The 14,628-nt window shown below is 44.4% G+C and overlaps 4 protein-coding genes across 4 annotated transcripts; 2 read left to right on the top strand and 2 right to left on the bottom strand.

Moving 5' to 3' along the window:
• Positions 1–152: 152 nt before the first annotated feature.
• On the top strand, positions 153–2,838 carry AB675_11023 (uncharacterized protein; the record flags this gene model as incomplete). Its single annotated transcript, XM_018139836.1, has 3 exons — positions 153–307; positions 354–1,137; positions 1,237–2,838. 3 exons carry the CDS (start codon positions 153–155, stop codon positions 2,836–2,838), a joined length of 2,541 nt encoding a protein of 846 aa, XP_017994486.1.
• Positions 2,839–3,042: 204 nt separating this feature from the next.
• Positions 3,043–3,891, bottom strand: AB675_11022 (Sphingoid long-chain base transporter RSB1; the record flags this gene model as incomplete). The annotated part of the gene is made up of 1 exon (XM_018139835.1): positions 3,043–3,891. One exon carries the CDS (start codon positions 3,889–3,891, stop codon positions 3,043–3,045), a length of 849 nt encoding a protein of 282 aa, XP_017994457.1.
• A 1,572-nt stretch (positions 3,892–5,463) lies between these two features.
• Positions 5,464–6,942, bottom strand: AB675_11021 (uncharacterized protein; the record flags this gene model as incomplete). Its single annotated transcript, XM_018139834.1, has 5 exons — positions 5,464–5,825; positions 5,928–6,075; positions 6,157–6,312; positions 6,590–6,651; positions 6,702–6,942. 5 exons carry the CDS (start codon positions 6,940–6,942, stop codon positions 5,464–5,466), a joined length of 969 nt encoding a protein of 322 aa, XP_017994478.1.
• Positions 6,943–7,508: 566 nt separating this feature from the next.
• On the top strand, positions 7,509–8,073 carry AB675_11020 (uncharacterized protein; the record flags this gene model as incomplete). The annotated part of the gene is made up of 2 exons (XM_018139833.1): positions 7,509–7,832; positions 7,885–8,073. The coding sequence occupies 2 exons, from the start codon at positions 7,509–7,511 to the stop codon at positions 8,071–8,073; spliced, it is 513 nt and encodes a 170-aa protein (XP_017994459.1).
• Between the last annotated feature and the right edge of the window lie 6,555 nt (positions 8,074–14,628).

Raw genomic sequence — 14,628 nt, 5'->3', positions numbered from 1 at the left:
AAGCCCCAGACCCTGCCCGCATTTTCTGCCAACTCCACAGATTCCGTGCCGAGACCTTCACATTCTGTTGAGCTTGCAACACCCTTACGACGTCCTATCCGTGTTGATGAGATGTGCGCTCCGTCGCGCGGCCTATAGACGATAGCTAAAGCATGGTCGAGCAGACCGAACAGAAGGACTTACCCAAGTATCCGTGTCGCTTTTGTGAGAAGCGCTTCAAGCGCGTGGACCACGTACAACGTCATGAACGAAGACACACCAAGGAGACGCCTTACCCGTGCTCGTGCGGCCAGGCTTTTAGTCGACAGTATGTGGAGGACCTCTTAACGCAGACCTCGACTAATGATCTTCAGTGATCTCTTAACCAGACATCAGAAGATTGTGCATGGTATTGAGCCTGCAAAGCGACGCAAACTGCACCACAACGGGCAGAACGAGAAGCCTGCTGGAGAAAGTGCATCTCATCCGCATGAGCGCGTGTCTGGAAGCCGTGGTAACGACGATGAAAGGCATTCGGGGCAGCTGTTCTCGGGAATTGGGCCTCCGCCTTTTAATAATCTGTCCGACTCTCGAGCAGGCACGACTGATCACGCCAGAGACGTCTTGAATGCGCTGGGCATCGACGCTTGGAACCTCGACGGCTACCGATATCCATCAGCCGAGAAGCACGCATCCGAGCGAAGTAATGAGCTTGCACACGCTGCCACGCCTCCGGCAACGCTTCGGCATGGCAATCCTGCAACAAACGTTGCTTCGACCACAGATGCTGGCGCTACGCTCATCCCAGTAGTCAACGGACACAACGAAGGCCCCGCAGATGCGTTGCCTACGTTCGACTACACGAGCATCGATACCCCCGGTCTCGACTTCGCGGGTCTGCAAACTTCGAACGCTATACCTAGCTTCGATCATGTATCGCCTGCGGCAGCGCAAAGTGTCAGTGCGACTTCCATGTCGATGCCCTCGGAAAGGCATGACGGTGCAGAGTTGAATGTGTTCTCGAGGCTTGGATCCCCGCTGCCGTCGTCTCGCCACAACGACACCAGCCTGTCTGTCCGATCTGACCAGCATGATCGATCAAGCTCACTGCCTTGCTGGAAGATCTCGCCGGAGGACTATGTCGCCATCCAGTCCGAGGTTAGTCAAAAATCGTTTGTACTGCCTGTGGGATTTCAGCTGCCAAGCAGGCATACAATGTCGCACTGCCTGGAAAGATGTATTAACAGCTTTTATAAGCATCAGCCATTTCTACACAAGGCGACCTTCCGCCCTAGTGAAGCTGCACTGGAGTTGATCTTCGCTATGTGTAGTGTTGGCTCACAGCTTCGTTTTGAGCCTGTTGCAGGCGCATCGTTCTTTCACGCGTCTAAAGCATTGATATTGGATCACCAGCACGCCGTGAACAACGGACCAGAGCAGCCAGCTTTGCAGGAAAATCGAGGCCTTACCGAGGACATTCGTCGATGGCAGACAATGCAGGCTTTGCTTACATTGATGTGTTTTGGATCGTGGGGACCAAAGCACCTCTTGGGCGAGACCATGATGCTGCAAAGCCTCTTAGCCGGTCTCGTCAGGACCGAGGCCGTATTCGATCTTCAACCCACTGATGACGAGTCCATGCCGCTTCAGGACCGATGGACTGCGTGGATTGAGCACGAACGTCGGAGAAGAGTCCGAAACATTGCCTACTGCTTCACGTCTTTGCAGAGTCTCGCCTATAACACCGTACCTCCGATATCCTCGGCCGACGTCCAGGGCTACACGCCTAGCTCAGCCCGTGAATGGGCTGCTCCGACTGCCGAACGATGGCTTGAAGCGCGAAACGCCACGAAGATTGTTCATCTGCCATTCCAGAAAGCTTTTGCAGGGCTCTTCTCGGACGAACCAGATGGCGAAGCATCTATGTCGCCTCTTGGGCTCTATGCTATGATCTTTGGGATCCTGCAGTGCATCTACTATCTGCGACAAGGCTACCCGTTTGGGACGGATCACCTCGATCCGAGTCAGACCACGCGCCTGGTAAAGGCTTTGCACAGGTGGCAAGTCCTCTGGGAACGTTGCCCGGAGTCCACGATCGTAGCGGATGGCTCAATGGGCCCGATCTCTTTCAACTCGATTGCGTGCTTGCGTATGGCCTGGATTCGACTCCACCTGGACCTAGGGCCTTGCAGGCATCTTGCAACACGGGATGAGGCTACAATCGCCCGTGTCTTCACTGCTGATCGATCTCTTGTCCGTTCTGCCGAACTCACCTCTCCCCTTCTCCAGGCTATTCATGCGTTAAGCGTGCCTGTACGTCTAGGAATTAAATTCGTTGCCAGGAGTCAAACCATGCTATGGAGCGTCAATCAGTCCTTGTGCACACTCGAGTGCGCCGTGATCATCAGCAAATGGCTCACGGCTCTCGGCGACACAATCGATGCCTCGTCTTTGACGTACCAGGAAAAGAATATCTTGCAGATTCTGCGCGACATCGTGCTTGAAAGTGGTGCTTTTAGTGACAGCGAAGTCTCGGCCCTGTCTCCCTTCGACGACACCGGGATCGCATTCAACGATACAAGCAGAAATATGTACAGAAGTCCTTCGGCAGACCCATTTGCAGATTTGAGCTTCTTCGTCGACCCAGCAGTGTGGGCTTTGCCTGAGGAGCCGCCGGTGCCCAGCACGTCATTCGCTCTGGAGGATACAGCGAAATGGAAGCGTCAGATCTCATGTCTACTCGATACAGTGGCGCGGTTGTGGGCTGAGATTTTCTCGAATAGTCACGTCTTCGATTTGGTCACAACGATCGGGAAAGCTTTGAATGTACATGCAAATACGCAAGAGCGGTCGAGCTGATTTGGCTGGGAAGAAGCGACGATTCGGCGTATGTGTGCCTAACTATTGTTATCGGAAGTTCCCGGTTCCGTTGATGGAACTGTCTTCTCCCTAAGTGCCGGATCTATTCCAACGCAATGTCGACGCGCACGATAGCCGGAGACCCCGTTCGCGAAAAGACCAGTCGCGAGGCGGCCCCAGGAGAACGATCCAGCCGACGTACGACTAGGCGAAGTACAGTCCTGGATGGCAAAAGATCATTGTTGCGGTTGACAAAGCGATCATCGCACCGTCACACACCATGAAGTAAGTCTCACTCAGCATGATCGGATTGCGCCAGCCACCTGCCATTTCGGCGATTCGATAACTACACCTCGTCAGAATGCAGAGGTACGCAAATATCAGACTGAAGATATAGACCTGGACGTTGCGAGTCGTTTCGGGCGCATCAGCATCTTCCTCATGTTTCGAATGCCCTTTCAGCCGTTGCTGGCGTCGATAACAGTATAGTCCCGCCATGCCAGCAAAGACCAGGAGAGTAAAGACCTGAAAGACGATGCCGGCAAGAGCGACGTTGTTTCCGCTGCGTTGCGTCGCATAGGAGTCTGCTGTGGCTGAGATGCCCCCTCCAGCTCCCTGGAGTATGAGCGATACGACGTCGCAGCTGATGAAAATCCAGGTGTAGAGCCGTGGGTTGATGGGCGAGTCGGATGGTCCGAAGAACAACGTCAAGTGCTTGAGCATCAAGTAGATGCCCGCTGCAAAGAAGGCAGGGGCAATGACCAGACAAACAATTTGCATGTCGAATCCCGCCTTGCTGTACGGATTCTTGTGAAGGATGACCCGGCCGGCGTAGCCGATGACCTCGGAGATGCAACCCAAGGATACTGCCGTCATATACGCCCAGCGTTTGAATTTGATACCGAGAAGGGTGTTGACAACCAGCATGGCTGCAAACCAAGCCAGGAAGAATGCGTTGCCACCCAAACTTGGGTAGTAGCCATAGATTGAGCTTTCAACGGGACAATCGGGAGAGACATGGCGGCAGACTTTGAAGAGGTTGGGCGATGACATGGCTGTGTTTTATAGTATACAGAAGATATCGAGGCTGGGGTATTCTGATGTACAGAGCTCTTGGATGCAAAGATGCTAAAAGGCATATATATTTAAGGTCTGTGCAGACTTGAATCCTTGAACAGCTTTATTTGGAGACGACATGGTTCGGAGGACGAGCATCATGATGATTCTTACAGATCGAGCGACTCTACAATCGTGATTGCAGTCGTCTTCGCGACAGTTGTACAATGTTGTAGCGCGTTGTGGCATGATTGAGGACCAGTAGGAAGCGAGCCGACAAGCAACGGCGCTAGTCCTGAAAAGGTCTGCCTTGCGTGTGATCGTTGGTTGGTCGCTTGGTTTCCACTTGCACGGCGATGTTGATGTCATGCAGGGCAAAACTAAATTGAGGACGACCTTTGGATGACTTGGTGGAAGAGGTGCTTCGCATCGAGCCCATGCGAGTCCGCATGGCACTGCAATGGTCTACAATGGTCCAAGCAAAGGATGCGGGACTTGTCGTGTGCGACATCTAGCGGTACGTTGACTCTGGCTCTCGGCAGCGTACATGCGCAGTGCTGACCTAGCAAGCAGTGTGATCGTCTGGCGCCATTCTGTAATAATTGCACCAGGACTGGCCGACATTGCTCAGGGTACGCACAGCTCGACCAGAGTTTGTGGAAGTGTCAGAACGTCCAAGCAGCCAAAAACTCCAATCGCGAGCGAAGGGCGCGTGTACGGCGGCAAGAAAGGTCCAATGCACAGTTCCCGGGACATGAATCAACGCCAGACTCTGGTGCGCCAACAAGAGCTCACTCGGTCTGTAGTAGCGATATGGAAGCGCCAGTGCAGATCAGCAAGCTTCCGGATCCAGAGGCAGTTTGTCTGGCATTCTTTTGGACGAGACTCAGGGATACTCTGAGCCCGGAAGAGGAAGCGAATGGTTACCTTGTGCTACTTCGGCCGCAGCAGCATGATTCCTACCGCAATGAATCGAAGCTGTATCTCAATCAGGCCATCGGCGCTCTTGCAATCAACATCACATACGCAGCATTCGGCTTGCGGCTTGATAGAGGACCGCCTTGCATTGCAACCATCGAGGCAGTATCTGCAGCTCGTTCAGCTCTCAGTGATGCAGAAGAGAGGCTGTCAGACGAGACATTGCTGCTTGTGCTGCTCCTGGGAGCATGCGACGTATTGAGACAAGCGGCAAGAGGACGACGCCCTACTGGTGAACACAGTCGAGGCGCGCAGGCGCTCATCAAGATGCGTGGCCACCGCAATTCCTCGTCAGATACTGCAAAAATGTTGCACTGTGCTATAGAGGCATACGTTGTTCGATCAGCGTCTCGGAATAGTGCCGCTGGAAAGCCAGTGACAAGCGCTCATCCTGTGCATCCCTCGGAGTCGCAGGCACATGTCATTGGGATGAGAAGCCGATCGACGCGACCTGGAGTTCTGGAGCGCCTGCTCTACTCAACATCGCCGTGGTTATTCGATCTTCATCACGCCAGTATAGACTTTACGTGAAACTACAAGTGGACTTTGAGATGGTCGCACCTCTGTACAACCCCTGCCCTAGGCCTTTGCCTAGTAAGCTACTTTGATCTGCTGTTGCATACCAAATGCTATGTCTGAGTCGACAGCTGCACCCATACGGAGCCCATTACCGACCCTCAGACCATACTCGAGACAGTCTTGGCCCTTCTGCAACTCTCTACGAGCCTTGGAACGCTTGAAAGGGAATGTGCCCGAGCTTATACCGGAATTCAAGCCGTATGTTGCTGAGATCTCAGCGAATGCGTGCATCTCTGGCACCAGCGCCGGGCTGACAATAACGTCAAACTCATCAGGGTCTGTTGCTATTGGTGTCCAGGCATCTGGGTGCTCCGGCAGTGGGAAAGGGTTCAGCTCGTCGCCTGGCCAGTTCGTCTCGCGATTTATGAACGCGGCTAAACAGAAGATTAGTTAGTTGCTTGTGTTCGTGCAATCTCCAGGCACATTTCCACGCAAGAACTGCTATATAGGGACTTTGCACGTTGGGATAGTCTTACAGAGAGCAAAAAGAAGGTAGTTGTTCACGTTGAGCAAGGCTGCATAGCGTCCCCAAGAGAGTCGCATTACAAGGTTTCCAGTGTCAAGGAATCCGTATGCTCGGCGATCGAGCCAGTCCTCTACGAGTGTGGTTTCTGCGTCCACTGCCTATGGAACCGATCAGTAAGCTCGAGCGCAAAACAGCACGCATACGGCTGTACCGCGCCAAAGAGATGCTCTGTAACTTACTGGGTTGCGGAAGTCCGCGGGGTATAAGTCGCGAATCCAAATTCCAGCTCGGCGCCCTCGCCGTGCGACCGCTGCATGATAGGCGTTCCGGAATGCTTCTGGAAATCCGTCGAAGGGAATGATGGTTTGATCACGCATAGTCACGTAGTGCAAAGCCTGATATGCTCTTAGCACTCAATAAGAAGTGTCTTTAGGGTGGGGCCACACACTTCGTGCAGAACGACAGCCGCGCGGCTGTTCCTTATCCTCTCCCACTGTTCTTCGTTTATAGCGGCCCCAAGTGGTGTAGTTTCGAAGGTCCCCACCGCGTCCTCGAAGAATAATGGCGTGAAAAGGATCCCTTCACTCCCAGTTCAAGCAACGACGTTGGGAATATCGCCATGCTGAGTTCGTTTTAGCGCTCAACTGTCAAGCTATCACGAGATATTCTTACCTTGTGTAGTCGAAGATCGTCAGGGGGATGCTCAGAGAACTCGCGCAAGTTTCTGAAAACCACTGCAGAGCCGTGAGAACGAGCGATAATTCTTGGGTGGTTTGTGACTTACGCCGTACAGTTTCACGATCTGGGTTTTCAAGTCCGAATCCGAAATGCCAGCTAACGTGGTTAAGGGGTTGATTCAGAGCGAATTCAACTAATGCTCTCGCTTCTGCCCAGACATCCGTAAGAACGGTCTGCCATGCTGTGTCGCCGCCCCCCGTGTCGTCCACAAAGTTCTGAGACTGAGGCTGTGCAAACAAAGGGTTGGCGAACGAGAGACACAGTAGAATGGACAGCAGTAGGCGCATCGTGAATAATGAATGAGTTGTTGTATGGGGTTTTGATTCCAGCCCTATAGCAAGAGAACAAACCGTCGATCCCGACTTTAGGTACTAAAAGAACGTGGCGCCATTTGCGCGTTTAGCTGCCATTTTGCACTTCTTGACAGATCGGCGGAGCTGGGCAAGCGCTGGTAATCATGACTTAGTGCTCTACTATAAACCGTCCTTCTGCTGCTGCGAGTGATCAGGCCACCGCGCCGGGAACGTATCACCGTGCGAGTTTCCTTCGCCGTATCTGGACTGATGGAGCTTCTCGTGTTTCAGAAGTGTTAGACACATGACTAATCGTAGTAGCGAATGAAATCGCGAAGATGTTTATAGAAAGCCAAGTCCAGCTATAGTAATCCAAAACTCACAGTCTATATGAAATGCTGTCCTCAACGCTATTCTGAGAATTCGTAATCAGTTATGTTTTACTGCGCCAGAGTTACATTTCATAGCCCTGATGTTACCTGGGAGGTATAAGATACTTCGGCCTAAGGTCGTTGGTGTAGAGTAACAAGACCGGCTGCAAACAGTTCTCATATAGACCAATGAGACCGATAAAGCTCGTGGCGTTCCTCAGCGCTGCTGCTATAGCACAACAGACAGCCCAAGAAGTGCATCTCTTGCGACGACAGAATACAGCCTGCCAACTCACTCCTCAATCCGACTTCATCAGCGACGAGCAATACGGTGATGCTGGACTGGCCTTCGATGACAAGCTGCTGCCACTGATGAAACAACTCATGTGCGAAGAGCTTTGCCCTGTTCAGGGTGATGATTGTCACTTGGCCGTTGAGCCTGTGCCGGGTGTCAGACTGAGGTTTAGCAGACGGCACGATGGGGGTCTCAACTCATGCGAAGACGATGCTTGGGTAAGGCCGCAACACGAAACAGGAGCACGAGATACTGACCTATATCTCCAAGAACGACATTCTTGATTGTATGCGTGGGAATCCCCCTTTGAGCGGAGGGCGCACTGTGGTCGATCAGACGACGTACGACATGTATTTCGAGAAAATCGAGCCCCCACCGTCGTGGACAGATGAAGAGGAGGAGGGCGACGGCAGCAATCCTCCGGAGAACGCTCCTACTGGGACTTTCCTCCCGATGTAACGCAGGATCCAACGTTCTATATCTCTAGGACAGATCGAGACGGCGAAGTCCCAAGATCTGGAGCACTAGCTGTTTATGGTCGTAATGCCAACTTCGACATTATGGCGCCAAAGCCTCATGACTACAACACATCGCTGTCGTTCTATGTTGGGCCTGACTTGTTACCGAATCCAAACTTCTGGCATGAGTCGTTCTCGAAGTTCGATCAGTTCAACCTCAAAGGCAGCCCCTCTGGGACTATCTGCAGTTTGCCCGAGGAGTTTATCTTTGTCAAAACTCGAGACAATCGATTTGGTACGTCGATCTACTCTATTCAAATCGGTGAATCCGCACTTACAACTTATAGCATTTAGCGACCGTGGAGAAGAAGGTAGCTTTGTCGGCTTCTGTGACCTTCTGCCAGAGACAGATCCGACTCATCAAGGACTCATTGGGTATTCGGATGACGGCCTCAATAACGCGCAGTACATGTGGTGGTACCCGTTGTTTGCGTGCTTCGCGGTCGATATTGATAATTACTGCCGAGACTATGGTAGCAGTTAGTGTGCTTACGTAGTCTCCTGAGCACAAGCCACAGTGTTTGAGCGCGCGGTGTTATCAAGCACTCCGCACTCCTCGGCCTGTGAACTAAGTTTCAAGCCCGACATCGAGGCGTATAGTCCGCATGGCGTGGACGCGACGCTTTGTCACGAGCGAAGTAGTCTTTAACGACGTAGACGAGACAGGCTGTGCGTACCGCACAGCCGGCTCCGAGATCTTATGTTCCTGTACACCTACACATCATTGGGGACGGCATTGATCATCAATGTGCCAAGCCGCCCATACAACTGAACAAGGCTGCACAAGGCTTAAAGGAGTTTCATGGCCATTGTAACCCTAGCCCTGCTGGTCATTGCGGCGACATGATTAGTGGTCAAGGTGTCACGCACCACATCACCTCCTCACAAAATCCAGGCACACCACTTAAGTCCTATCTAGAGGATGCACAGACAGGAACCATTTTTTACACTTGCTCATGATGATTATGCTTAACCAGATATGTCAATGCATCTAACTCACATTCTAAACCATAACGTAGAGGGGTAGTAGTGCTACCCAACATACCCCAATGAAATTCACTCAATTTCAATGGCCGCGCCCATACAACCGCGTGCCAAGCATAGGAAAATCGTGACACGATTTCATTGGTGGCGGACACACAATTTCAATGAGACGCGTGCCTTGAGCAGGAGGTAAGAACATATACAATGTTAGATGCACATGATCGTGGTGACCTGGTGAGTTAATTACCACTATCTGTAATGTGCGACGGCTCATATTGAGTGCGCAATTACGTGTTCATGTTTTAGAGGTGGTGCAGGCTATCTAGGCCACATTGTTATGACAGACCCACTGGTAATATCTAAAAACAGCATGGTTCATGTAGTACAGTCCCTCATAATACCCCTAATAGAAGTTGTAGACTACTGATGTATATCCACCACCCAAGCTCCTATGCCAAGATAATTAGGCTGTGAGGCAACCAGGCTGAAGAGTCAAATTCTTCAACACATCTCTTCCTCTTCCTTTAGCTCTCTCTCTTACCCTTCCTTCCTCCCTTACCCTCTCTCTCTAGCTTCTCTATCTAATGGCCTGACCCCTATTATAGTAGCAGGACATAGAGATCCAAGAGTAGCTTGACCCTCTATAAGACTAATCCTCTTTTATTCTCTATACACACAGGCTGACTATTAACATAGTGATCATATAGTCTTGATATATTTAATGTGTTTACTTTTAATTCTAAATTAGCATCTAGATATATATATATCTCTAGCCTTATAGTCTAATAGTATAATATGTCTATCTAATAATTTATATAGAGGTCTGGGCTACTCAAGTATATCCTTCTCAAAGTGACTTATAATAAAGAGGATATACTCAAGTGGCCTAATTAGAACGTGAATTATAGGTAAGGTTTAAGGTTCAAGTCCTTGCAAGATCAATCCTTTTTACTTTTTAGGTAGATTAAAGCCTAATTCAAGTTATATAAGTGCTTAAAGAATTTCTATTTATCCTTTATATATTTAATCTCAGGAGAACTATTTTAAAATCAGTACACAGATATAGTCATCTTATAGACCTTGTAGTCTAATAGTTATGATATATTTATTTAATAATCTATAAAGAGATCTAGACCACTCAGAAAGCCTTCTTGAGTAAGCTAGTATCATGACTAAAACTAACCAAGTGGTCTAATCAGGATATAGATTATAAGCAAGGTTCGAGATTCAAGTCCTTGTAAGGCTAGCTTCTTTCTACTTTTTTACTTTTTATGTACTTGAAGATTAGACTTGACCTATATCTATACTTATTATATTCAACACTCTTAGTTCTTATTTAAAATCAGCACATAAATACTTACATCTTACAGGCCTTATAGTCTAATAGTATAATATATCTATCTAACAATCTATAAAGAGATCTAGACTATTGTTCTAATAAAACTTGTAGCTGATATTAATTCTATCTAAATAATAGTATAGTCAGAATATAGATCATAGACAAGGTCCAAGATTTAAGTTCTTATAAGACCAGCTCCTTTCTACTTTTTTGCTTTTTATATACTTAGAGGTCAGACTTAGTCTATATCTATACTTATTATATTTAACACTCTTAATTCTTATTCAAAATTAGCACACAAATACTCACATCTCATAGACCTTGTGGTCTAATAGTATAATATATCTATCCAATAATTCATAAAGAGGTCTGGGCCACTCTATCAGACTTAGGAAGGGGCTAACACCATGACTAAACTGACTATGTGGCCTAATCAGGATATAGATCACAAGCAAGGTTCAAGGTTCAAGTCCTCGCAAGACCAATACTTTTTATTTTTTTGCTTTATTACTTTTTACATACTTAGAGACTTAGATTGACTTGTATTTATACTTGTTATATTCTATCCCTTAAGTTATAGTTCAAAATTAGCACACAGATACTCATATATTTTATAGGCCTTATGATCTAATAGTATAATATACTTATCCAATGATTTATAAAGAGGTCTAGACCGCTATATCAAGTATTAGAAGAGGCTAGCACTATTCATAATACTTGACACAGTGGTTCAATCAGGACATAGATCATAGGCAAGGTTTAAGGTTTAAATCCTTGTGAGGCCAGTCTCCTTTTTACTTTTTATGTATATAGATACCTCAAGATTGGGATCTCTTGCGTGTACTATTGTATTCTTTTTATATTTCTTTCTTCACTATTCTATAGCCTAAGTGAAGTACTTATATTTACTATCTAAAGGTTTTGCTCGCCTTTAGGCATATAATTATGATCTAAAATCTATTGATTAAATAGCTTGGTAGATCATCCTACTAATTAAATAAATAAATAAATCATAGTTAAAATAGCTTCAGTCTTAAATCCTGTGAGTAGTCTACCTTTTCTAATTAAAGATTAAACTAATAATTATATAGCCTTCTCACTTCTGTAATAATAAAAATAAAAACATCTATAAGAACTCTAAATACAGCAATCTTCATCTAGCCACTCTTAATAACATAATTCACAGTCTTTTAACCACTATTAATCAATATATAACAAAAGGGTAGATTAGAATATAAATATTTAGAAGTGAGTTTATAGTCTATTAGACAATTATCCAGAACAATCACAACTATATTATATTATGTATATAAGATATAGAAATATATGTCTAGTTAAGATAATATAGTGAGAGAGTCAGTAACCATAAGGTGAATATATAAGAGACTATATAATATTAAGACACACACAATAGTCACATAATCAATTCAAGGATACTCTATTTATTATGTTATATACCACACATTTATCACGTTATGTACTACACTTTCTATATAAGACTCAAGTTAAGCTATTGTTTTTCACACTATAGATTTAATTATATATATTCCCAGGTGGGCAGTTATTATATACACATTATACTATATTGATATTATTATAGACAGTTAATTCAATACGCATTTTTAATGTTAATACATATTAGATGGTAGTATATATTAGATAATACACATATAAATACAATAGAAATATCCTTATACCATTCGCTAAACAAAAGATATTAAGGAGTATTTCCAATAATTAGGAGTTGAATTAGCTATTAATGAGTTAGGAGAATCTAAGCAGGGATTATGATATGTAGAGGTCAGTACTAATAGAGAGCCATACAGGTATATGTGTTGTGAAGTAAGGGGAATGAAATAACATTACTAGGGGGTATATAGATAGGTGAATTCTCATGATTATAGTGGATTATAACTACAGTAGACCAGTGTGCAGCAGCTATAGTGGACTATTCTATATTAATAAATATTCACATATAGCTCATTTTGAGGATATTATGAGATATAGCTATATAAACCCCACTCTAGTGACTCTCTAGGTAGTGAATAGACTAAGACACTAGCAGAGTATATATAGTGATAGATTAAGGAAAAGAGTGCTAAGTTAGAATAGCAGCAAGCTATTATAGCCATAAGGACCAAGTTGGACACTAATTAATAGTTAGAATACATAGAGTAGGCAATATATTTAGCTAGATTTTAGTGGGACCAGTTAATTAAGTAGTCAGCATTGCCTAAGATAGATAGAGATCCAGTTCTGTAAGCAATATATTAAAGTTTTAACCACATAATCCAGATTATATAAGAGATCATTATTAATCAGTATTATCTATTTTTTAGTTAATTTCACATTAATAAAAAGCTAAGAGATGAAGTCAGTTAAACACCATTCTAGATAAGAATAGAGAATAACATGTAAGAGCAGTATTATTAAGTTTTTCATTAGATTATGGTATATATATACTAGATATAGAATATATCATAGAATAAGTAATCTAGATATTAATTAACTAATCACTAGTAGTTATAGTAGGAGATATTTATTAATACCACCCAGACTGCTATGCACACTAAGTCCAAGAAGGATTTATTCACTATATCTCTAGAGAATAGTTCTGATAATAATAAGGAAGAGAATAACATAATAGATATAGTGCTCTAGCATCCATAGAAGATGTTAACACTGATACGACCTATTAATTAATATAAATTGAAGATATAGATCGAGTTGTTTAAGCCCTAGTTAAAGAATAACTATTTCCACAGCATTGTGTTAAGTGCATTAATAGTAATCACAGTCAATATTAAGTAGTACATATAGATTATCGCGAAAAATTACACACCTAAATTATTCGTGGTAGTGAAATTAGCGTACATGATAGTGGTGTTATATAATGTAGACTATAGCCCTAAGAGATATATTAGCCAGATTAAATCCATAATCAACAAGTTCATAGTGAAGGACCAGCCATACATAATATATTAGGTGTATAGCACATAACAATATAGTTTAAAGATCTAGTACACCACTATAGCAGGCAGTTATATTTAGTAAGAGAAGTTAACTGTATTATATCAGGATATCCAATTCAGTATGGACCAGTTTCATGAGTAGGTACATGGTATAGTGATAAAGTGTTAATAGATATTAATTAAGGATATATTTATATTATTATTGCTACTAGAACAGTTAGGTGAGTTCAACTGTGTACTCAAGATTCCATAGACCCAGATAAGTAATAATCTCAGTGAGAGCTGACTTAGATTTTATTTTATAGAATACAATGCCTGGTATATATTCATGGTTAGAGAGCAATAGCAGTTTAATCAGGTTATGAATATAGCTAGTGGGCAGTCTGAATTTATAATGAGTAGCAGCAAGTTATATACTAGTCATGTTTAACAATATATATAGGCAATCTAATAATTTAAAGAGAAATTAATATATATATATATATAATAGATGGCCAGCCCAGCCAAGCGCCTAAATTAATAAGTATCTAGTATTATAACACCTATACAAAGAGTCAACACAATATATTTATTAAAGAGAGATACATAATATTTATCATCATATACTATAAAGAGTATTTATTTAACAATAGTACCAAGATCATTTATTAGTATTTACTATATAAGGTAAGTGAGTTATTAATATGATATTTATAGTTAGCACAGCTATTTAAGAAGTAATTATTAGTGGGCCATTATAGTGTGTACACCACTTATAGATATATATAGTGGAAAGAGGTAGAGGACTCTGAGTGAACATTAAATTAGGTATGTTAATTAATTCATAATAAGAGTGTAATCAGGATAGGGGTGTGGTTAAACATTAGTTTATACTAATAATTAGTAATCACCATCATACACAAGTATTTAAAAGGGGAAGAGTTTTAGAATGACTATAAGAATAAGAATATTAAAGATCAAGATAAGACCAAGCAGTATAGAATTAATATCCCCTATCTATAGAATAGTGTATAGAACCAACAGAGTGACTATAGGTTAATGGTCACGGATATAATTTATATACAGGCTATTTTAGAGACCCCCAGTATAGGGTTAGGGTTAGGGTTAGGGTTAGGGTTAGGGTTAGGGTTAGGGTTAGGGTTAGGGTTAGGGTTAGGGTTAGGGTTAGGGTTAGGGTTAGGGTTAGGGTTAGGGTTAGGGT

This window comes from Cyphellophora attinorum (assembly GCF_001299255.1).
Source record: "Cyphellophora attinorum strain CBS 131958 chromosome Unknown Contig58, whole genome shotgun sequence".
In the NCBI taxonomy this organism is placed as follows: Eukaryota; Fungi; Ascomycota; class Eurotiomycetes; order Chaetothyriales; family Cyphellophoraceae; genus Cyphellophora; species Cyphellophora attinorum.
This window is presented reverse-complemented; position numbering and strand designations above follow the sequence as displayed.